At 38.6% G+C, this 25,209-nt stretch overlaps 1 protein-coding gene and 1 long non-coding RNA gene across 3 annotated transcripts in view; one reads left to right on the top strand and one right to left on the bottom strand.

Moving 5' to 3' along the window:
- Nucleotides 1-4,502, top strand: part of LOC133539583 (uncharacterized) — a 146,835-nt gene extending 142,333 nt beyond the window's left edge. The window contains exon 9 of the long non-coding RNA XR_009803437.1: nucleotides 4,232-4,502. This is a non-coding gene — a long non-coding RNA (uncharacterized LOC133539583). The remainder of the gene's footprint in view (nucleotides 1-4,231) is intronic.
- Nucleotides 1-25,209, bottom strand: part of LOC133539581 (ephrin type-A receptor 7-like) — a 708,400-nt gene that overhangs the window by 63,396 nt on the left and 619,795 nt on the right. For both annotated transcript variants that reach the window (XM_061881603.1, XM_061881604.1), the window contains exons 10-11: nucleotides 12,864-12,989; nucleotides 7,811-7,996 (exon numbers count right to left, since the gene is read on the bottom strand). In XM_061881603.1, the coding sequence (XP_061737587.1) occupies nucleotides 7,811-7,996; nucleotides 12,864-12,989 (312 nt within the window). The remainder of the gene's footprint in view (nucleotides 1-7,810; nucleotides 7,997-12,863; nucleotides 12,990-25,209) is intronic.

Here is a 25,209-nt window from a genome sequence, read left to right as displayed (position 1 = left end):
TCTTTGACAGCTGCAGGAGGAACGACACAAGCTCCGCACATGTTTACGGTAAAAGCCGACTTATTACCAAAATTTTCTCTCCGAAACCTGCCGGTTGACATGTGGTAGGGAACCATGTTGGCTTGACCGCTCTGTTCCATAGTAAAGCTTCACCGTCATCTTTAGGGAATGAAATGAAAGAAACACCGGCTGTATTTGTGTTCTACAGCCGGCTGCAATACACCGCTTTCCACCTACATCTTTCTTCTTTTACGTCTCCATTATTAATTGAACAAATTGCAAAAGATTTAGCAACACAGATGTCCAGAATACTGTGTAATCATGCGATAAAAACAGACTACTTTTAGCCGTGATCGGTGCTGGGAGAACATGTCCGCTACCACCGGGGACGTCACGCGCACGCGTCATAATTCCACGACATTTTCAACAGGATACTTCGCGGGACGAGTTGAGTTTATACCAAAATGGATACATGGATGATACAGCAGAGGATTGGGAGAATGTCATGTGGTCAGATGAAACCAAAATAGAACTTTTTGGTATAAGCTCAACTCGTCGTGTTTGGAGGAAGAAGAATGCTGAGTTGCATCCCAAGAACACCATAACTACTGTGAAGCATGGGGGTGGAAACATCATGCTTTGGGGCTGTTTTTCTGCTAAGGGGACAGGACAATTGATACGTGTTAAGGAAAGAATGAATGGGGCCATGTATCCTGAGATTTGGAGCCAAAACCTCCTTCCATCAGTGAGAGCTTTGAATGGTTGACCAAATACTTATTTTCCACCATAATTTACAAATAAATTCTTTAAAATTCCTACAATGTGAATTCCTGGATTTTTTTTCACATTCTGTCTCTCACAGTTGAAGTGTACCTATGATGAAAATGACAGACCTCTGTCATCATTTTAAGTAGGGATGCACCGAAATGAAAATTTGTGGCCGAAGCAGAGTAAAATTTAAACGCTTGGCCGAAGGCCGAATACCGAATAATGAATGTAGTTTTTCACAATTTTTTTTATATAGCCTATAGCCTAGAATAAATATTTAGACATGTTTTTAAAATAAAGTATTTTTTTATTGAATATTGACATTTTTTTTAATATTCCAGTAGTCTTTGCTTTTCAAAAAAAAAAGCACAGTTTTTCATTTATATTAGGCCTTCAAACAAAACATGCATTCCCCCAAAAAATGAAGTGCATTAAAGTGGATAAACCCACAACAAATGAATTATTGTCCTTTTGCCCAAAGTCTGCTTAGCCACAGTAGATATGCTAATAATGTAAACATAAGGCTCAAGTAAATCTCAATAAGTGTGTGCTTGTAACCTCATACACTTATACAGGTAGCCTACACAACAGGCTAATAATGTAAACAGAGGCCCCACTAAATCTCAATAAGTGTGTGCTTGTAACCTCATACACTTATACAGGTACACAACATATCCCAACGTCACTGCACGTTGGTTGATTGCGTCACCGCGTCAAAACATTGCGTCACACGCCACTATTCGGCCTTGTTTTTAACTCATTCCACCGAAGGCCGAATGTGGCTTTTTTTGCCATATTGGCCGAATATATTCGGTTACCGATTAATCGGTGCATCCCTATAATTTACAAATAAATTCTTTAAAACTCCTACTATGTGAATTCCTGGATTTTTTTTCCACATTCTTTCTCTCACTGTTGAAGTGTACCTATGATGAAAATTACAGACCTCTGTCATCCTTTGAAGTGGGAGAACTTGCACAATCGCTGGCTGACTAAATACTTTTTTACCCCACTGTAATTCACTTGTCTTCATTAAGTTCACAGGACGGCTATGTCAGCTGACTTTGGCGGCATGGAACGCTAACAAAACAGCCTCCACCGCCAAGTCGACCAACTTTTTTTTTTGCTCGCGCTTTCAGCACGGTTTTCACTAAGAGGAAGTCATTACCGGGATGTGACAAAGTATTTTCACCGATTAGCCGCGCCAAACAAGGGGGAGACCACCCCAGATCACACCTCAATCCAACCCACTTCTCCAAAGTGGGCTGGCTCAGGGTGGAGGACAGAGTAAAACAACTTGCACTGAGCCTAGTCTATAAAATCCGCTACACCTCCTTGATACCGAAGTACATGTCAACTACTTCCTTAACGTAAATGACCGCCATAACCACAACACCAGGGGGAGCTCCACAAACCACGTTAAACCCAGATTCCCATCTAACAAAGGTCTTAACTCAGGGGTGCCCATTACGTCGATCGCGAGCTACCAGTCGACCGCGGGGGGTGTGTCAGTCGATCTCCAGCCAGGCTTTTAAAAAAAATAGACCTAAAAATGAGTGATCATCAATCTTCACCAAGACGTCACTTAAATGACATTCACGGTACCGGAGGGTCTTGTGAGATGACGCTGGCTGCTGCAAGATCATTATTATGAAAATATGACCGAGAGGAAGGCGAGAAACACTTTTTATTTCAACAGACTCTCGCGCCGTACCTTCCGTCAAAACTCTAAAGGCCGACTGCACATTTCCTATCTTCACAATAAAAGCCCTGCTTCATGCTGCCTGCGCTAACTAAATACAGAGTCTCGGAAAACTGGCGTGCACAAGCGATCCCTCAGAAAGCTGGCGTGCACATCACTTGTGCACGCCAGCTTTCCGAGACTCTTATTTTGTTAGCACAGGCAGCATGAAGCAGGGCTTTTATTGTGAAGATAGGAAATGTGCAGTCGGCCTTTAGAGTTTTGACGAAAGTCTGTTGAAATAAAAAGAGTTTCTCGCCTTCCTCTCTGTCATTTTTTCATAATAATGAACTGGCAGCAGCCAGCGTCATCTCACAAGACCCTCGGGTGCCGTGAATGTCAATCAAGCAAGCTACGGAATTTGCCGCCAATGTTTTTCTTGTAAAGTGCATGGAAGCTGGATGAACTAGATGCCAAAAACCAACCACTTTCATGTGGTATTGTACAGAAAGGACAACTTTTTTTCTCCTCCATTTGAAAATGTGGGCGTTATCATCATTACTGTCTGATTCCAATCAATGCAAGTCATCAGAATCAGGTAATACACCAACTTATATTCTTGTCTTCGTGAAAGAAAGACATCTATATGTGTTACACATGCTTGTATTATCATTAAACACATTTAACTTGTTTACAAAAATGTCTCTTTCATAAATAAATAAATATAAATGATATATATAAATGAGGTAGATCCCCTCGAGTTGGTCAATTGAAAAGCAGCTCGCCTGCAGAAAAAGTGTGGGCACCCCTGTCTTAACTCATTCTCTTTCTATGCCACATCAATGTGGAATGCACTCCCAACAGGTATTAAAGTAAGTGCATCTCTATATTCCTTCAAAAGCGCTCTAAAACAACACCTCCAGGCAACTTCAACACTTTACTAATACCCTCCTCCATTCACATCCCATCTCCCCGGATTATAAACAACTCAAATATACTTCTAATGTATATACTTGTTCTTATGCTATGTGAACTCACTATGTTCTCTGCTGGCTGTACATATCCTACTAAATAAGACCTACACTGTTTCAATGTCCACATTTCTCTGTTGATGCAATTGTTGATGACTGAAGTTCTGATATCAACCAAAGCTCCTCATCCCACCCCCCGGATTGTAAATAATGTAAATAATTCAATGTACATACTATGATGATTAACTTGTGTGATGACTGTATTATGTTGATAGTATATATTTGTACCATGAATTGATTAACGTGGACCCCGACTTAAATAAGTTGGAAAAACTTATCGGGGTGTTACCATTTAGTGGTCAATTGTACGGAATATGTACTGTACTGTGCAATCTACTAATAAAAGTATCAATCAATCAAAAAAAAACCACACCTGGTGTTTTTCAGCCTGTCCGTATGTGAGACTGTATGGCGAGCAGCTGTGTGGTCGTCATATATTGCCTTTGTGTGTGTGTGTGTGTGTGTGTGTGTGTGTGTGTGTGTGTGTGTGTGTGTGGCTGGCGGGAGGGATTGGAGTGTATCCCAGAGTCCCACTGTGTCTCTAGCACCAATTACTGTACCCTGCACATCTGCTGCCATCCTGCCGTGCACAGTGTGTCCGGGCACCTTGCACACACACACACACACGCCCACACACACACACACACACACAAAACTTTACAAACTCCTTACATCTCCTTTCCCCCTGCCTTTGCAATTAACCTGCAACCTCATACTCATACCAGATCCGCTCATCTTGTTGTCGCCGCAGGACATGATGGCTACGTGTTGGGACCCTGGCCGCGTCTTGCACCTTCTCTCCACTTCCACGGGGCGGTTTGTCCCTTCTGGCTGGGAGTGTTGATCCCCTCCAAGTGTGAGATATTGAGGCTCCTTCCAATCTACCTCCCCTCCCTGGCTGTCCAGTTCGAAAACCCGCTTTTCATTTCCTTCCGAGCCGAGCATAAGTTTCGCCCTCTCCGCATTGAAATAGTAAGATTCTAATTCCGTTTTTTCTCTTATAAATTGCTTCACACAATCAATTACATCACACTCAAATTTTTACCGCATGCCTTTGGTAAGCGCAGGAGCGAGAAGAGGTTTTAAATTAATTAGCTCCCCGGCGGCTATTCAAGGAAATATGATAACTTAGATATTGGGTTTCACTATGTAAAGCGCTTTGAGTCACTAGAGAAAAGCGCTATATAAATATACAGTGGGGCCAAAAAGTATTTAGTCAGCCAGCGATTGTGCAAGTTCTCCCACTTCAAATGATGACAGAGGTCTGTCATTTTCATCATAGGTACACTTCAACTGTGAGAGACAGAATGTGGAAAAAAAATCCAGGAATTCACATTGTAGGAATTTTAAAGAATTTATTTGTAAATTATGCTGGAAAATAAGTATTCAAAGCTCTCACTGATGGAAGGAGGTTTTGGCTCCAAATCTCACGATACATGGCCCCATTCATTCTTTCCTTAACACGGATCAATGGTCCTGTCCCCTTAGCAGAAAAACAGCCCCAAAAATGATCCATTACTCTTGCTTTTAAGTAATGGATGATTTTCAGCCAGCCCTGTGATGAGGTGGCGACTTGTCCAGGGTGTACGCCACCTTCCGCTCGATTGTAGCTGAGATAGGGACCAGCGCCCCCCCGCCACCCCAAAGGGAATAAGCGGTACAAAATGGATAGATGGATGATTTCCAGCCTCCTTTCCCATTAAACTTGGTACTTGACTCATGCTAACTGTTAGCATGCTAACTTTCTTTTTTGCCAATTTTGCAGCTGAACGCCTGAGTAGTATAACTTGGTACCTGAAACAGACTATTAGCATGCTAACTTCTTTTTTTTTAGCTAATATAGCAGCCGAACGCATCATAAAACTTGGTAATTGACTCAAACTAACTGTTAGAATGCTATTTTTTTTTTTTTGCCAATTTTGCAGCTGAACACCTCAGTAGTATAACTTGGTACCTGAAACAGACTATTAGCATGCTAAAAAAATTTTATTGCTAATATCGCAGACTAATGCCTCAGTGTCATAAAACTTGGTATTTGACTCATGCTAACTGTTAGCATGTTAACTTTTTTTTTTTTGCCAATTTTGCAGCTGAACGCCTGAGTAGTATGACTTGGTACCTGAAACAGACTATTAGCATGCTAACTTCTTTTTTTTTAGCTAATATAGCAGCCGAACGCATCATAAAACTTGGTAATTGACTCAAACTGTTAGAATGCTATTTTTTTTTTTGCCAATTTTGCAGCTGAATGCCTCAGTAGTGTAACTTGGCACCTGAAACAGACTATTAGCATGCTAAAAAATTTTTATTGTTAATATCGCAGACTAATGCCTCAGTGTCATAAAACTTGGTATTTGACTCTTGCTAACTGTTAGCATGTTAACTTTTTTTTTTTTGCCAATTTTGCAGCTGAACGCCTGAGTAGTATAAATTGGTACCTGAAACAGACTATTAGCATGCTAACTTTTTTTTTAGCTAATATAGCAGCCGAACGCATCATAAAACTTGGTAATTGACTCAAACTAACTGTTAGCATGCTAACTTTCTTTTTTGCCAATTTTGCAGCTGAACGCCTGAGTAGTATAACTTGGTACCTGAAACAGACTATTAGCATGCTAACTTATTTTTTTTAGCTAATATAGCAGCCGAACGCATCAGAGTCATAAAACTTGGTAATTGACTCATACTAACTGTTAGAATGCTATTTTTTTTTTTTTTTTGCCAATTTTGCAGCTGAACGCCTGAGTAGTATAACTTGGTACCTGAAACAGACTATTAGCATGCTAAAAAAATTGTATTGCTAATATCGCAGACTAATGCCTCAGTGTCATAAAACTTGGTATTTGACTCATGCTAACTGTTAGCATGTTAACTTTTTATTTTTGACAATTTTGCAGCTGAACGCCTTAGTAGTATAACTTGGTGCCTGAAACAGACTATTAGCATGCTAACTTTTTTTTTTTTTTTAGCAAATATCGCAGCTGAACGCCTCAGAGTCATGAAACTTGGTACTTGACTCATGCTAACTGTTAGCATGCTAACTTTTTTTTTGCCAATTTTGCAGCTGAATGCCTCAGTAATATAACTTGGGACTTAAAACAAACTATTAGCATGCTAACTTTTTTTTTTAGCTTATATCGCAGCAGAACGCCTCAGAGTCATAAAACTTGGTACTTGAGTCATGCTAACTGTTAGCAGGCTAACTTTTTTTTTGGGCCAATTTTGCAGCTGAGCGCCGCCTCAGTAATATAACTTGGTACTTAAAACAAACTATTAGCATGCTAACTTTTTTTTTTTTAGCTAATATCACAGCCGAACGCCTCAGAGTCATAAAACTTGGTACTTGACTCATGCTAACTGTTAGCATGCTAACTTTTTTTTTTTTACGAATATCATAGCCGAACGCCCCCGGGTCCTAAAACTTGGTACTTGACTCATGTTAATTGTTAGCATGGTAACTTTTTTTTTTGCCAATTTTGCAGCTGAACGCCTCAGTAATGTAACTGTGCTTGAAACAAACTATTCGCATGGTAACTTTTTTTTAGCTAATATCGCAGCCGAACACCTCAGAGTCATAAAACTTGGTACTTGACCAAAGCTAAGTTTTAGCATGCACACTTTTTTTTTTGCCAAGTTTGCAACTGAATGCCTCAGTAATATAACTTAGTACTTGAAACAGGCTAATAGCATCTTAACTTTTGTTTAGCTAATATCGCAGCCGAACGCCTCAGAGTCATAAAACTTGGTACGTGACTCATGCTTATCTGTTAGCATGCTAACCTTTTTTTAGCCAATTTTGCAGCTGAATGCCTCATTAATGTAATTTAGTACTTGAAATAAACTACTAGCATGGTAACTTTTTTTTTAGCTAATATCACAGCCAAACGCCATAGAGTCATAAAACTTGGTACTTTACTCATGCTAACTTTTTTTTTTTAGCCAATTTTACAGCCAAACGCCTCAGTAATATAACTTTGTACTTGAAATAAACTATTAACATGCGAAATTTTTTTTAGCTAATATTGCAGTCGAACGCCTCATAGTCATAAAACTTGGTAATTGACTCATGCTAACTGTTAGCATGCTAACTTTTTTTTGCCAATTTTGCAGCTGAACGCCTCAGTAATATAACTTGGTACTTAAAACAAACTATAAGCATGCTAAGTTTTTTTTAACTAACTCTGAGTCATAATAAAACTTGGTACATGACTCATGCTAATTGTTAGCATGCTAACTTCTTTTTTAGCCACCCCACTTCCCCATCACCTGCTTTTAAGTCATAGAAAAAGCCCTTTTGATCCTTGGATACCAAGACAATGATGTGACTTACCGCTGGTGACCACGCCCTCCAGCCGGATGATGTTGGAGTGGTCAAACTGGCCCAGGATGCCGGCCTCGCTGAGGAATAAACGCCGCTGTTTCTCCGAGCAGCCCGCTCGCAGCGTCTTGATGGCCACCGGCAGCTCTCTCTTGCTCGGCAGCTTGAGGCAGCCGCGACACACCTCCCCAAAGTCGCCTATGAGGGGAAAGCAGACAAAAGGTGGTGACCCCCTCTCCAAATGATACATCACACAGGCAGCAAAAAAAGAAATACGGCGGGTCAAAACTGGCAATACGGTGCAATGATACTGAAACTGAGGCTATAAGAATAAGTTATGACTTATACTAGGTTACTATTATTGTATTTTCCCACGCTTTGAGCCTGGCGGCTTATAAAATGGTGTGGCTGCTTTATGGATTTTTCTTCGCCAATGGCCATAAAGTTTTAAGTTAAGGTCCCAACGATAGTCACACATAACCCTTTGCATTTGACCCATCCCCTTGTTCACACCTTGGGAGGGGAGGGGAGCGGTGAGCAGCAGCTGGTGGCCATGCTCCGGACTCATTTTGGTGATTTAACCCTCAATTCCAACCCCTGATGCTGAATGCCAGGCAGGGAGATAATGGGTCCAATTTTTAAAGTCTTTGGTATGACTCGGCCGGAATTTGAACTCACGACCTACTAGTCTCAAGGCGGACATTCTAACCACAAGGCCACTGAGCAAGTCTATATTTATATTTATATAACAGGTATATATTCAACAAATAGTTTTCATATCACACCAATAAGACACTGAAAATATGTGATGTTATTTGTGGTATGGCGCCATCTCTTGGAAAAAGTTACCCACTGCAGTTGCTGAACCAGAAGTATACTCATCCTTAGCATAACGTTTGTTAGTTTTACAATATAACTACAACAATTCTTACTAAGCCGTCCCATGTGTGATGTCTGTAGGAGTGTTTTCATGCATATTTGCACGTGCTATTAATGTATTAATGTAATTAAGCTAGGGTTGTTAGCTTTAGCGAATATGCTAACATGTTTACAAGTGTCACTTAGTATTATTGACTTAAAATGGCATTCGTTTTGTATTGTTTCAGTTTCGTAAATTCACCAAAACGTCACTGTGGAGTAGTGTTGTCCTGATACCAGTACCAAAATTACTTCGATACTTTTTTTGTACTTTTCTAAATAACGGGGATTACAAAAAATGGCATTATTGGCTTTTTTTTAACAAAAATTCTGAGGGTACATTAAGCATGTTTCTCATCGCGATTTTGTCCTTAAATAAAATGGTGAATATACATGGCGGACCGGTATTTTTCAGATGCGGTATAGTACCGAATTTGATTAATTAGTATCGTGGTAGTATACTAATACATGGTATACCATACAACTAGAGATGTCCGTTATTATTGGCGGATAAATGCTTTAAAATGTAATATTGGAAATTATCGTTATCGGTTTCAAAGAGTAAAATTTATGACTTTTTAAAACGTAACTTTTTAAAAGCACAGATGAATGCAAGTCATACAGGTCACACAGAGGGTGGCCATATAAACAACTTTAACACTGTTACAAATATCAATCAATCAATCAATGTTTAATTATATAGCCCCAAATCACAAATGTCTCAAAGGACTGCACAAATCATTACGACTACAACATCCTCGGAAGAACCCACAAAAGGGCAAGGAAAACTCACACCCAGTGGGCAGGGAGAATTCACATCCAGTGGGACGCCAATGACAATGCTGACTATGAGAAACCTTGGAGAGGACCTCAGATGTGGGCAACCCCCCCCCTCTAGGGGACCGAAAGCAATTGATGTCGAGCGGGTCTAACATGATACTGTGAAAGTTCAATATGCGCCACACTGTGAACCCACGCCAAACAACAATGACAAACACATTTCGGGAGAACATCCGCACCGCAACACAACATAAACACAACAGAACAAATACTCAGAATCCCTTGCAGCACTAACTCTTCTAGGATGCTACAATATACACCCCCAAACCCGCCCACCTCAACCTCCTCATGCTCTCTCAGGGAGAGCAAGTCCCAAATTCCAAGTATGACACATAGAATGGACCTGCTATCCCCGTTAAAATAAGAACATCTCATTTCAGTAGGCCTTTAAAAGGTGTAAATCTTTATTGTTTTAAAGTTCTCTTTCATGGATTTTAAAATGTATGTCTTAACTTATTACTTTGTTGAAACTGCTCTGTGACATGTGCTGTTGACCTCTTGGCCAGGTCACCCTTGTGAACGAGATTTTGATCTCAAAGGGTTTTTTATCTGGTTAAATAAAGGTTCTATAAACTAACTGTGTGGACCTTAAAATTAACGGTTTTCAAACTTTGTTCACCAAGTACCACCATAATGACCAACGTTAAAATACAATAGCATACTGTAGTAAAAAAAAAAAAAAAAAATTCCAAACAAGATAGATGTTTTATTTAACCAGTATATTTATTATTTATGGCCACTGTAACATCATAGGCAGTTTGAACAGTAGCACTATGTTTGAATTTATGAAAAAAAAAATAGATTATTTGGCGTACCACAAGGTGGCGCCCGTGATACCAATTGAGAATAAAAATAAACTTTTAATTGATAACTTCTACTTTCACGGCCACGCCCAAAAGCAATTAACAGTAATAAACGAGGGTTTAATGTATTAGTCTTAGTCAAGCTGAAGTATATTTAAATGTGTGCATAAATACACGACCAACAGTTTGAATATGTTTATATTTAGATGAGATGATTAAAAAATAAAAAAAGACTACATTGGTAACTAGTTCAATCCATTGTGTTCTTGTTCCAAATAATAAGAAAAGTTTATATGAAAAGGTAAACAAATAGGTTGGAGTGTTCTACTGCAATGAAGCCAATTCAAAATGTCGCTTTGACATTAGTTGAAAAAGTAAAAAAAAGACAATGACATGGCAAAAACTATGAAAAAACAAATGTTCTTTGGACATTATATCTTCAGGGAAAGCGTTGGGCTACGACTTGGGGTGTAACGGTACACTAACATTTTGGTTCGGTACGTACCTCGGTTTAGAGGTCACGTTCTTTTCATTTTCGGCACAGTAAGAAAACAACAAAATATACATTTTTTGGTTATTTATTTACCAAATTTGTAAACAATGGCTGTATCCTTTTAACATTGGGAACACTATAATAATTCTGCTCACGTTAATCCACATTAAACTGCCTCAAGTTGTTGCTTTGATTAAATAAAATGACAAAACCTTTCTTCTACATATAAAAAGTGCAACATTAAACAGTCTCAAGTCAACTCATCATGCTTAGTTATTACAGCATTTGGGAAGCCTGTGGTTGACTTTTATTATGTAAATGTGATATTTTTATCAACATGTGATAGCAGGGACCCTGCTATTCAAAACTAGGCAGCTACATCACTAATGATTAATGTAAATATAGCTGTAAAAATAGTACAACAGTGATAGGAGAGACTATTCATCCCTGAACACCATGGAGTTCAATGAAATAACAGACAGACAGGGCTTTGATTTATAATATATATTCAATTAGGGGTGTAACGGTACACAGAAATTTCGGTTCGGTACGTACCTCGGTTTAGAGGTCACGGTTCGGTTCATTTTCGGTACAGTAAGAAAACAACAAAATATAAATTTTTTGGTTATTTATTTACCAAATTTGTAAACAATGGCTTTATCCTTTTAACATTTGGAACACTATAATAATTCTGCCCACGTTAATCCACATTAAACTGCCTCAAGTTGTTGCTTTGATGAAATAAAATGACAAAACCTTTCTTCTACATATAAAAAGTGCAACATTAAACAGTTCCAAGTCAACTCATCATTCTCATTTATTACAGCATTTGGGAAGCCTGTGGTTGACTTTTATTATGGAAATGTGATATTTTTATCAACATGTGATAGCAGGGACCCTGCCATTCAAAACTAGGCTGCTACATTACTAATGATTAATGTAAATATAGCTGTAAAAATAGTACAACAGCAATAGGAGAGACTATTCATCCCTGAACACCATGGAGTTCAATGAAATAACAGACAGACAGGGCTTTGCTGCCCCTAACACAACCACACACACACACAGCAAAATGAGTTAACGCTAAAAGCTAATTAGCCTTCACCTCAAGCCAGAACTGCGAGCGAGCTGAGCTGCAGTTTAAGTTTCTAGAAGGTCAACGGGCTCATAGTGATGTTAGTAATAGTTGTGACTGGGAGGTGTTTTTTATAATTTGGGGAGAGTACGCTGTCCGCTGCTCTCCTGCTAAACACATATCTGCTCGACGCTGAAGCATTGACTACATGCGCTCTGAATACGAACTGCTGATTGGCTTTCTATGTAACCAATCAGATGGTTGTGTGGGTGGTACAATGCTGGGTGCTGAGACAGAGGCAGAAAGCAGAGCAGCTTGTGAAGACTTTTGCTTACAAACTTGTTCGGTACACCCGCGTGCCGAACCGAAACCCCCGTACCGAAACGGTTCAATACAAATACAGGTACCCTTACACCCCTAGCTACGACATAAACCTAAAAAGTACGCTCGTGTTAGAAATAAATCCTAGTATATCTGTTACCATGATGGCGTTCGAAGCCGTGTTAAAATAGCAATTATCTAAATGGGCTTTTGAATGGACATGGCTGTGATGCCGCAGGACCAATCTGAAACTATTACAAAGAACTTGTGGTCGTTTAGAATTACAATTGTATTCAATTAGTCCATCAAAGGGAACAAGTTAGGTGAAGACTAGTCGCCATAACCATGTGCCCCCCCCCTAGTAGTCGTGGCCCTAAATAGCCACATAGTGTTTGTGCCAGGGGCCGGCAAAGACAAATATCCTCTGGAGAAGCAGTGTCCTCTGCTGTGAAAATTTGTAAACCTAAAACATGTTTCCGAAATGTGTTCCTCTGACTAAAGAAATAGACCCAAAACAATGTTTTCTATTCCCATAAACTTGGTGTACACAGGCACTATTCTAATGAGTTCTAATAAAAAAAAGTTTGGGGTATTTTGTTATTCAAATGAGTTTACCTGTGTGAACAATCCTTTCTATCTTGATGCTGGAGTTGTCCAACTCCTTGGCGAAGGCATGGACCGCCTGCAGCAGGTCCTCACAAGTCTCCGGGTCAATGTAGGTCCTTCGTGTGGGAATCTTGACTGGGAAGATGCCGGAAAAACAAAACAAAAAGTATAAATATCGTGACAGTAGCAGCAAACATTCATTAGAACTAGGGATGCACCGAAATGAAAATTTGTGGCCGAAGCCAAAGCTGAATAAAACTTAAAGGCTTGGCCGAAGGCCGAATACCGAATAATGAATGCAGTTTTTCACAATTTTTTTTATATTGCATACATAGCCTAGAATAAATATTTAGACATGTTTTTCAAATAAAGTAATTTTTTATTGAATATTGAATTTTTTTTAATATTCCAGTAGCCTTTGCTTTTCAAAAAAAGCACAAAGTTTTTCATTTATATTAGGCCTTCAAACAAAACATGCATTCCAAAAAAAAATAAAGTGCATTAAAGTGGATAAACCCACAACAAATGAATTATTGTCCTTTTGGCAAAAGTCTGCTTAGCCACAGTAGATATGCTAATAATGTAAACAGAAGGCTCAAGTAAATCTCAATAAGTGTGTGCTTGTAACCTCATACACTTATACAGGTAGCCTACACAACAGGCTAATAATGTAAACAGAAGGCCCCACTAAATCTCAATTAAGTGTGTGCTTGTAACCTCATACACTTATACAGGTAGCCCACACAACAGGCTAATAATGTAAACAGAAGGCTCAAGTAAATCTCAATTAAGTGTGTGCTTGTAACCTCATACACTTATACAGGTAGCCTACACAACAGGCTAATAATGTAAACAGAGGCCCCACTAAATCTCAATAAGTGTGTGCTTGTAACCTCATACACTTATACAGGTAGCCTACACAACAGGCTAATAATGTAAACAGAAGGCTCAAGTAAATCTCAATAAGTGTGTGCTTGTAACCTCATACACTTATACAGGTAGCCTACACAACAGGCTAATAATGTAAACAGAGGCCCCACTAAATCTCAATAAGTGTGTGCTTGTAACCTCATACACTTATAGAGGTACACAACATTGTAACCTCATACACTTATAGAGGTACACAACATATCCCAACGTCACGGCACGTTGGTTGATTGTGTCACCGCGTCAAAAAATTGCGTCACACGCCACTATTCGGCCTTGTTTTTAACTCATTCCACCGAAGGCCGAATGTGGCTTTTTTTGCCATATTCGGCCGAATATATTCGGTTACCGATTAATCGGTGCATCCCTAATTAGAACCTCATCTCGATATTATATTTCCTCATGAGAACCAGCGTCCTCTGCAGTGGACATGTTTTTTTAGTCACTATTGGACAAAAATAGCCTTTTCATGCAAAACACAAATGTCCACTGTAGAAGACGCTGGCTCTGAAGAGGTATTTGATTACATACTAATTATTATTATGGCATTTGCAACTACAATTGGGTATAGACCACCATGACCTTGAACTCCCTTCCCTCTGTTGCCAGATATCTCGAGATGTATATTGTAATATGTATATGTGCTTTGCTATGGAGGTTTTTTCTCACTCCTAACTGGGTCTCCTTAGGAGCCCAGTCTGGATTGTATCTTTTTACTCATCCTTCCCCAGCGTTGACCTTTTTCCCATCTTTTACGGGGCGCTTTATGGCGACCCATCAGCGTTCTTGTTCTGTAACTCTTTACACTGTTTGTTTGTCTAATCTTGAACAGGTTTGAGGTGAAAACAAAGTTTCGTTGTACTTGTTGCAATGACAATAAAGACCTACCTACCTACCTATTTGACCTAAAAAAGGGACTTACACTGCAAAAACTGAAATTTAAGTATAAACCCTGTGTCCATATGATTTGGGAAATTGTGTTAGATGTAAATATAAACAGAATACAATGATTTGCAAATAATTTTTAACCCATATTCAATTGAATATGCTTCAAAGAAAACGTATTTGATGTTCAAACTGATAAACACATTTTTTTTGTGCAAATAATCAATACATTTAGAAGTTGATGCCAGCAACACTCTCCTGAAGGAAATAATTTAAGTACTATCTATATATCTATTGGTTAGCAAAAAATATTTTCACGGCACAGCAGATTGTATCCCAGTGGTTGAAAAACACTACTCTACCCAGCATAACAGCTTCGAGCCTCATCGAGCTGGATGCGATCTTACTTGGTGGGGAGGAAACAGGTGGTAGAGGTGAACGGCACTGTGCCCCCCATCCCCCCCACTCCCAGTAAGCTGTGGAGTCCCCCGAGGCCTATACTTTTCCTAATATACAGGTGCTGTTCATATTATTACAATATCATGAAAAAGTTGATTTATTTCAGTAATTATATTCAGAACGTGAAACTTACATATTATATCAATTCATTACACACATAGTGATATATTTGAAATGTTTATTTCTTTAAATTTTGATGATTAGTACTGACAATTACTGAAAAGCCTAAATTCAGTGTCTCAGAAAATTAGAATATAACAAAATTTACTTTCATCTGAAAACATAACTTTGGACCACTCAGCAGCAGTCCAGTCCTTTATGTCTTGAGCCCAGGCGAGACGCTTTTGACGTTGTGGCTTTACACAAGGAATGCGACAGCTGAAGCCCATATCTTGCATACGTCGGTGCGTGGTGGTTCTTGAAGCACTGACTCCAGCTGCAGTCCACTCTTTGTGGATCCCCCCCCCCACATTTTTGAATCGGTTTTGTTTGACAATCCTCTCCAGGGCGCGGTTATCCCTCTTGCTTGTACACTTTTTTCTACCACATCTTTGTCTTCCCTTGGCCTCTCTATTAATGTGCTTGGACACAGAGCTCTGGGAACATCCAACCTCTTTGGCAATGACCTTTTGTGTCTTGCCCTCCTTCTTTAAAGTATCAATGGTCATCTTTTGGACAGTTGTCAAGTCAGCAGTCTTCCCCATGATTGTGTGTCATACAGAATCAAAACGAGAGACCATTTAAAGGCTTTTCCAGGTGTTTTGAGTTAGTTAGCTAATTAGAGTGTGGCAGCAGGTGTCTTCAATATCTGACCTTTTCACCATATTCTAATTTTCTGAGATGTTGAATTTAGGGTTTTCATTGGTTGTCATCTATAATCATCTCCTTTTTGGCAAAAAAACACTTGAAATGTATCAGACTGTTTTGAATGAATGTATACTTTCTACAAGTTTGACTTTCTAAATGGAATTAATGAAATAAATCAACTTTTTCATGATATTCTAATAATATGACCAGCACCTGTACGTAAAAAACATGCCATCAGCATGCGACTGTGAATTGTTCCTGGTATCCGGCAAGGACAAGTCACAGGTGGAAAGAATCCTCAGTGCCGAACTCTGCAGAATTTGCACCTGGCTCGTTGACAACAAGCTATCCATACACTTGGGTAAAACGGAATCCATCCTATTTGGGTCCCACATCAACCTTACGAAAGTCAGTGACTTCACTATAAAAGTGGGTGACATTGTTATCACCAGGAAAGATGAGGTCACCTACCTAGGTTCCATTCTAGAGGCTAATCTTTCCTGTGATTAAATGGCAACCATGGTATTTAAAAAGGCCAACTTTATTGAATCTCCTCTCTGGTCAACAAAAGCACCATGAAGATTCTAGCGGGAACTCTCATTCAACCCTTTTTCAATTACGCATGCACCTCCAAAACCCTCAAATCTAGACTCCAAACATCCCAGAACAACCTAGTCAGGTTACTTCTTGACCTCCACCCCAGATCACACCTCTTTCCTACCTACTTCTCCAAAGTGGGCTGGCTCAGGGTGGAGGACAGAGTAAAACAACTTGCACTGAGCCTAGTCTATAAAATCCGCAACGCCTCCCTGATACCGAAGTACATCTCAAACTACTTCCTTAAAGGGAGCTCCACAAACCACGTTAAACCCAGATTCCGATCTAACAAAGGTCTTAACTCATTCTCCTCCTATGCCACATCAATGTGGAATGCACTCCCAACAGGTGTAAAAGAAAGTGCATCTCTAGCCTCCTTTAAAACTGCACTAAAAAAACACCTCCAGGCAACTTCAACCCTAAACTAAGACCCTCCCCGGATTGTAAATAATCAAATGTATATACTTGTCATTATGCTTTCTGATCTCTCTATATCCACTACTTGCTGTACATATCTTACCAAGTCAGACCTACACTGTTTCAATGTCCATTTCTCAGATGATGCAATTGTTGATGACTGAAGTGCTGATATCAACCAAACCTAACCCCCCCTCCACATCCCACCCTCCGATTGTAAATAATGTAAATAATTCAATGCATATACTCTGATGATTAACTTGTGTGACGACTGTATACTGATAGTGTAATATTTGGTCAAAATGTTGCAGAGATTATGTGTTACAGATCATCTTCAAGTCGCTTTCTGACAGTGACTTCAGGATGTGCTGTTGTGTGGCCGCTCTTATTTACGTGGCTCATCTTCCACAGCGTCTTCTCCCCGTCATCTTTGTTGTAGTGGTGTAGCGTGCAAGGACGGAAGTGGAAGAAGTGTCAAAAGATGGAGCTAACCGACGGAGCAGCATGGAAAACCGTCCGACCGGAACTCTCTAATAACTAAAGTTTCTTGGGTGAATTATGTAAACGCACTACACCGGTATGTTTTAGTGCTTCCATATCAAGATATAAGTTAGAACTTAACGCTACTTTATATTAGAAAGATAAATGTCCCATAACAAGAAGATAGTGAAAAAGAAGAAGCTTATCGACTACGTCATCGCCATGGACTACAGTGACGGACGTGCGCAAATTTTCCGGATGTATACGGATCTCAAATACACATCAGCAGGTACCAGAAGGCAAGAAAAGTTGCATAATATTGCGAAACAAAACTCCAGGGTGCCATTTTGCGGTCCTTATACACACACACCACAGCAATACTTGTATCTCTGACTACGGTAGCCGCAATGGGCCGAAAATCCATCAAGCGGTGCGGCTTCAAACTCGTACTAAAACATTTTGACAGATTTTTGAGTGCCGTCTGTAATATTTTTTCTCTATCTTTAATGGTACATTTAAATTTTTGGTGGTGTTTACTGGCTTCATATGGCAGTCTACATGTATCTATACCATGAATTGATTAACGCGGACCCGGACTTAAACAAGTTGAAAAACTTATTGGGGTGTTGCCATTTAGTGGTCAATTGTACGGAATATGTACTGAACTGTGCAATCTACTAATAAAAGTTTCAATGAATCAAAGCTTTGTTAGTGTTTTTCTGCCCTCACTATATGTAATGAGGTTATACAGCTGGGCAGACAGCTAACAAACAATTTGAGACCTTCTAATAAAGTTCCAAAGCGGATGACTCTATTTAGGCTCTTTATTGTTGTTGATCATACTTTATCTTTTTCCTGTTTACTTTTGTCTTGCACTGGAATTTTTGTTGTTGTTGTAAAACTGAAATAGACACAATGACAACTGTATAAGCTATGTGATTCAAATAACATGCTGAAATGTAATACACAATTCGTAGGTAAATCATACTTGCCAACCCTCCCGGATTTTCCGGGAGACTCCCGAAATTCAGCGCCTCTCCCGAAAACCTCCAGGGACAAATTTTCTCCCGAAAATCTCGCGAAATTCAGGCGGAGCTAGAGGCCACGCCCCCTCCAGCTCCATGCGGACCTGAGTGACGTGTACAAAGAGCGTGTCTGCCCAATGACGTTATAACTCTAGAATGATCGAGGGCGAGTTCTTAGTTTTCTTATGTGGGTTTAGTGTTGGGCAGTTTCATTAAGCGCGGCAACAACAGCAGTCCGTTATCGTCTACCGTAAAGCAGTTTGTCTGCCATAAACAGCAATATTGTGACACTCTTAAACAGGACAATACTGCCATCTACTGTACATGCATAGTGCGTAGTGGTTTGTGCAGCCCTTTGAGACACTAGTGATTTAGGGCTATATAAGTAAACATTGATTGATTGATTGATGCATATGGTTAGAAAAACAAGGATGGACAATTCAACCCTTAACTCAACAATGAGTAGATGAGTGTTATGTGTGTGTGTAAATAAATGAACACTGAAATTCAAGTATTATATTTATATATATATATATATATATATATATATATATATAGCTAGAATTCACTGAAATCAAGTATTTCTTATATGAAATACTTGACTTGGTGAATCTAGCGGTAAATATAGAATAGAATAGAATGTGCTTTATTGATCCCTGGGGTTTGCTCACAATAAACAATGATAATAACACATAATATAATATATATCATATATTATATATATGGGCGACTTGTCCAGGGTGTACCCCGCCTTCCGCCCGATTGTAGCTGAGATAGGCGCCAGCGCCCCCCGCGACCCCAAAAGGGAATAAGCGGTAGAAGATGGATGGATATTATATATATAATATATGAATAATATAAATATACTCCTTCCCTCTTAACCACGCCCCCAACCACGCCCACCACCCCCCCCACTTCGCGAAATCGGAGGTCTCAAGGTTGGCAAATATGAAGTAAATATAGAGCACTAACATCAAACAAATACTTCTGAGTCCATCCATCCATCCATCCATTTTCTACCGCTTGTCGCTTTAGGGGTTGAAACTATTTCGAAGGTGGAAATATACAAGTGGCAGCCATTTTAAGTCCTCAAAACATGCATTAAAACGGCGTACAAAAATCGTTTTTCAATAAACATCTTAGTATCAACATTGAAGCACTTTCCACCCTCATATTGAGTTATATGAACCAAGTCAAACAGTTTACTTACAAACTTATCTTTCTTGTCGACTTCTCCATTGTCTCATCGTCAAACCGGAAGTGGCCAAAAAAACGAGGCGTGGCATTTTCCTATCGCCACTAGGTGGCAGTAACAGGTGTTGAAGATTGCAAAATTACTTAAACCAGTTTTTTTCAACCTTTTTTAAACTAATAAGGCACATTGTTTTGATTGAAAAAAATCCGGAGGCACACCTTAAGGAGAAATCATTAAAAAATGAAACTCAGTGGACAATAAAAAGTTGTTGTCGCAATTGTTGGATATGACTTTAAACCAAAGTGCGGCCCGGAGTCATTTACGGCCTGCAGGTCATTTTTTAACGGCCCCACGGCACATTTTAAAAATACATAAAACGTGGTATAAAGGAGCAAATGTAAAATGTAACAGGAACATTTTGTAATGTTTACTCTAATAACACAAAGCTGCCATGCAGGTGGTTTCTTAAAAAAAAAAAAAAATAAGTGAATCAAAATCAATGTCATCGTGAATTATTGACATATTCAAGGCTCCAATTACGTCACGTTAAATATTCAACTTTGAGATATTTTCTGGGGGCAAATGTTGGATAATTTGTGTTTGCCATATAAAAAACTGAGCTGTTTTTTTTTTTTAAAGAAGGGCCTAAAATGAATAAACAAAAAATATAAACAACAAAAAAAACAACTTATTATTGACGGATAGATCTGAAGTTGATCTCGAGATTATTGTGTCAAAAGTAAACAGTAAAAAGATGTATAATTTATGTTTTAACACTTTAATAATTTTAGTGTGATTTGTTTTTAAGTGTCGTTGCTCAAAAAATAATAATGAATCAAAATCGATGTCTTTATGAATTATTGACATGTTCAAGGCTCCAATTACATCACGTTAAATATTCAACTTTGAGATATTTTTTGGGGGCAAATGTTGGATATTTTGTGTTTGCCATATAAAAAACTGAGCTGTTTTTTTTTTTAAAGAAGGGCCTAAAATTAATAAACAAAAAATATAAACAAAAAAAAAAAAAACGTATTATTGACGGATAGATCTGAAGTTGATCTCGAGACCATTGTGTTAAAAGTAAACAGTAAAAAAAAAATATGAAAATGAGTAGAACCCTATTAAATGAGTGTGTTTTGTTTTTAAGTATCATTGCACCAAAAATAATAGTGAATTAAAATCAATGGTGTTATGATTTTTTTTAACCTTTTTATGGCTCTAATTATTATATAATCTCAAATATTCTACTCAAAAAATGTTATTGGGTGAAAATATTGCATACGTTTTGTTTTTTTCTCTAAAAAAAACAAGGTTTTCTTTGACAAAAAGAGCATCCAACTTAAATATTTAAAAACGTCATATTGACAGATAGACCTAATGTTGATCTAGATATTTAAAACTGAAATAATAATACAAATAATAATACTGAATAATGACACATTTTTAACATTTTATTTTTACCAAAACCCTTTGGGGTCCCCGGGATCAAGCCCGAGTGGAGGCCTAAATGTGTATTTTTTATTCATATATTGTATTGGTTTTTAAAATTAATGGCCCCTGCTTGCTTTGATTTTTCAGTGTACGGCCCTCAGTGGAAAAAGTTTGGACACCCCTGCTTTAAAGCATAACCAACCATGTCTGAAAGTAGGTGTACTGTCACCACCTGTCACATCACGCCGTGACTTATTTGGACTTTCTTGCTGTTTTCCTGTGTGTAGTGTTTTAGTTCTTCTCTTGCGCTCCTATTTTGGTGACTTTTCCTCTATTGTTGGTGTTTTCCTGTAGCAGTTTCATGTCTTCCTTGAACACTATTCCCAGCACCTGCTTTGTTATCGCGATCAAGACTATTTTATGTTGCAGGGACGCTATCCTTCTTTGTGGGGACATTGTTGATTGTCATGTCATGCACGGGATGTACAAACCCCGTTTCCATATGATTTGGGAAATTGAGTTAGATGTAAATATAAACAGAATACAATGATTTGCAAATCCTTTTCAAGCCATATTCAGTTGAATATGCTACAAAGACAACATATTTGATGTTCAAACTCCTAAACTTTTTTTTTTTGCAAATAATAATTAACTTAGAATTTCATGGCTGCAACACGTGCCAAAGTAGTTGGGAAAGGGCATGTTCACCACTGTGTTACATCACCTTTTCTTTTAACAACACTCAATAAACGTTTGGGAACTGAGGAAACTAATTGTTGAAGCTTTGAAAGTGGAATTCTTTACCATTTTTGATTTATGTAGAGCTTCAGTCCTTCAACAGTCCGGGGTCGCCGCTGTCCTATTTTACGCTTCATAATGCACCACACATTTTCCATGGGAGACAGGTCTGGACTGCAGGCGGGCCAGGAAAGTACCCGCACTCTTTTTTTACGAAGCCACGCTGTTGTAACACGTGGGTCGGCATTGTCTTGTTGAAATAAGCAGGGGCGTCCATGATAACGTTGATTATATGACAACATATGTTGCTCCAAAACCTGTATGGACCATTCAGCATTAATGGTGCCTTCACAGATGTGTAAGTTACTTAGCATTTCATGGAAGCTGTTTTATACCCAATCATGGCACCCACCTGTTCCCAATTTGCCTGCACACCTGTGGGATGGTATTCCAGTAAAATATGCAGGGATAAGATGTGTACATATCAAAATATTACTTGAAATCAATTTTTGGGTAGCAGCAAAGTGGTCGTTTGGGTAGATTTTACCTTTGTAAAGGGTATTTCAACAAGTACACAGTACAGTAGGTTCTTGATTTTGATATATGTAATACCCAAAGGGGTATTCCAGTAAAATATCCAAACATGATATGTGTCAATATCAAAATATTATTTGAAATTATTTTTGGATCGTCGCAAGGTGGTCGTTAGGGTAGATTTTAGCTTTGTAAAGGGTACTTTAATAAGTAAACAATACAGAAGGTACTTGATTTTGATATATGTAATGCCCATAAGGGTATTCCAGTAAAATATACAGAGATAATATGTGTCAATATCAAAATATTACTTGAAATCAATTTTTGGATAGCAGCAAAGTGGTTGTTTGGGTAGATTTTAGCTTTGTAAAGGGTATTTCAACAAGTACACAATACAGTAGGTATTGATTATGATATATTTAATCCTCATAAGAGTGTTGTAGTAAAATATGCATGGATGTGATGTGTCAGTATCAAAATATTACTTGAAATTAATTTTTGGGTAGCAGCAAAGTGGTTGTTTGGGTAGATTTTACCTTTGTAAAGGGTACTTTAATAAGTAAACAGTACATTAGGTACTTAATTTTGATATATGTAATGCCCATACTGTAAAGGTATTCCAGTAAAATATGCAGAGATAATACGTGTCAATATCAAAATATTACTTGAAATCAATTTTTGGATAGCAGCAAAGTGGTCGTTTGGGTAGATTTTAGCTTTGTAAAGGGTACTTTTGCTCCATTCTGTCCACTAAAGACGCCGAGATCATTATCCATGCGTTTGTTACGTCTCGTCTCGATTACTGTAACGTATTATTTTCGGGTCTCCCCATGTCTAGCATTAAAAGATTACAGTTGGTACAAAATGCGGCTGCTAGACTTTTGACAAGAACAAGAAAGTTTGATCACATTACGCCTATACTGTATATACCTTTATATACATATATACATACATATATACCTGTACTGTATATACCTTTATATACATATATACATACATATATACCTATACTGTATATACCTTTATATACATATATACATACATATATACCTATACCTTATATACCTTTATATACATATATACATACATATATACCTATACTGTATATACCTTTATATACATATATACATACATATATACCTGTACTGTATATACCTTTATATACATATATACATACATATATACCTGTACTGGCTCACCTGCACTGGCTTCCTGTGCACTTAAGATGTGACTTTAAGGTTTTACTACTTACGTATAAAATACTACACGGTCTAGCTCCATCCTATCTTGCCGATTGTATTGTACCATATGTCCCGGCAAGAAATCTGCCTTCAAAGGACTCCGGCTTGTTAGTGATTTCCAAAGCCCAAAAAAAGTCTGCGGGCTATAGAGCATTTTCTGTTCGGGCTCCAGTACTCTGGAATGCCCTCCCGGTAACAGTTCGAGATGCTACCTCAGTAGAAGCATTTAAGTCTCACCTTAAAACTCATCTGTATACTCTAGCCTTTAAATAGACCTCCTTTTTAGACCAGTTGATCTGCCGCTTCTTTTCTTTCTCCTATATCCCCCCCTCCTTTGTGGAGGGGGTCCGGTCCGATGACCATGGATGAAGTACTGGCTGTCCAGAGTCGAGACCCAGGATGGACCGCTCGTCGGGACCCAGGATGGACCGCTCGCCTGTGTATCGGTTGGGGACATCTCTATGGTGCTGATCCGCCTCCGCTTGAGATGGTCTCCTGTGGACGGGACTCTCGTTGCTGTCTTGGATACGCTTTGGACTGAACTCTCGCGGCTGTGTTGGAGCCACTATGGATTGAACTTTCACAGTATCATGTTAGACCCGCTCGACATCCATTGCTTTCGGTCCCCTAGAGGGGGGGGTTGCCCACATCTGAGGTCCTCTCCAAGGTTTCTCATAGTCAGCATTGTCACTGGCGTCCCACTGGATGAGAATTCTCCCTGCCCACTGGGTGTGAGTTTTCCTTGCCCTTTTGTGGGTTCTTCCGAGGATGTTGTAGTCGTAATGATTTGTGCAGCCCTTTGAGACATTTGTGATTTGGGGCTATATAAATAAACATTGATTGATTGATTGATTGATACTTTAATAAGTAAACAGTACAGTAGGTACTTGATTTTGATATATTTAATCCTCACAAGAGTGTTCTAGTAAAATATGCATGGATGTGATGTGTCAGTATCAAAATATTACTTGAAATCAATTTTTGGATAACAGCAAAGTGGTCGTTTGGGTAGATTTTATTTTTGTAGATGGTATTTCAACAAGTAAACAGTACAGTAAGTACTTGATTTTGATATATGTAATGCCCATAAGGGTATTCCAGTAAAATATCCAGACATGAGATGTGTCAATATCAAAATATTACTTGAAATCAATTTTCGGATAACAGCAAAGTGGTCGTTTGGGTAGATTTTAGCTTTGTAGATGATATTTCAACAAATAAACACTACAGTAGGTACTTGATTTTGATATATGTAATGCCCATAAAGGTATTCCAGTAAAATATGCAGAGATGAGATGTGTTAGTGTCAAAATATTACTTGAAATCAATTTTTGGATAGCAGCAAAGTGGTCGTTTGGGTAGATTTTAGCTTTGTAAAGGGTATGTCAACAATTATACAGTACAGTAGGTACTTGATTTTGATATATGTAATGCCCATAAAGGTATTCCAGTAAAATATGCAGAGATGAGATGTGTTAGTGTCAAAATATTACTTGAAATCAATTTTTGGATAGCAGCAAAGTGGTCGTTTGGGTAGATTTTAGCTTTGTAAAGGGTATGTCAACAATTATACAGTACAGTAGGTACTTGATTTTGATATATGTAATGCCCATAAA

Source organism: Nerophis ophidion, linkage group LG21 (assembly GCF_033978795.1).
Source record: "Nerophis ophidion isolate RoL-2023_Sa linkage group LG21, RoL_Noph_v1.0, whole genome shotgun sequence".
NCBI classification, from domain to species: domain Eukaryota; kingdom Metazoa; phylum Chordata; class Actinopteri; order Syngnathiformes; family Syngnathidae; genus Nerophis; species Nerophis ophidion.
This window is presented reverse-complemented; position numbering and strand designations above follow the sequence as displayed.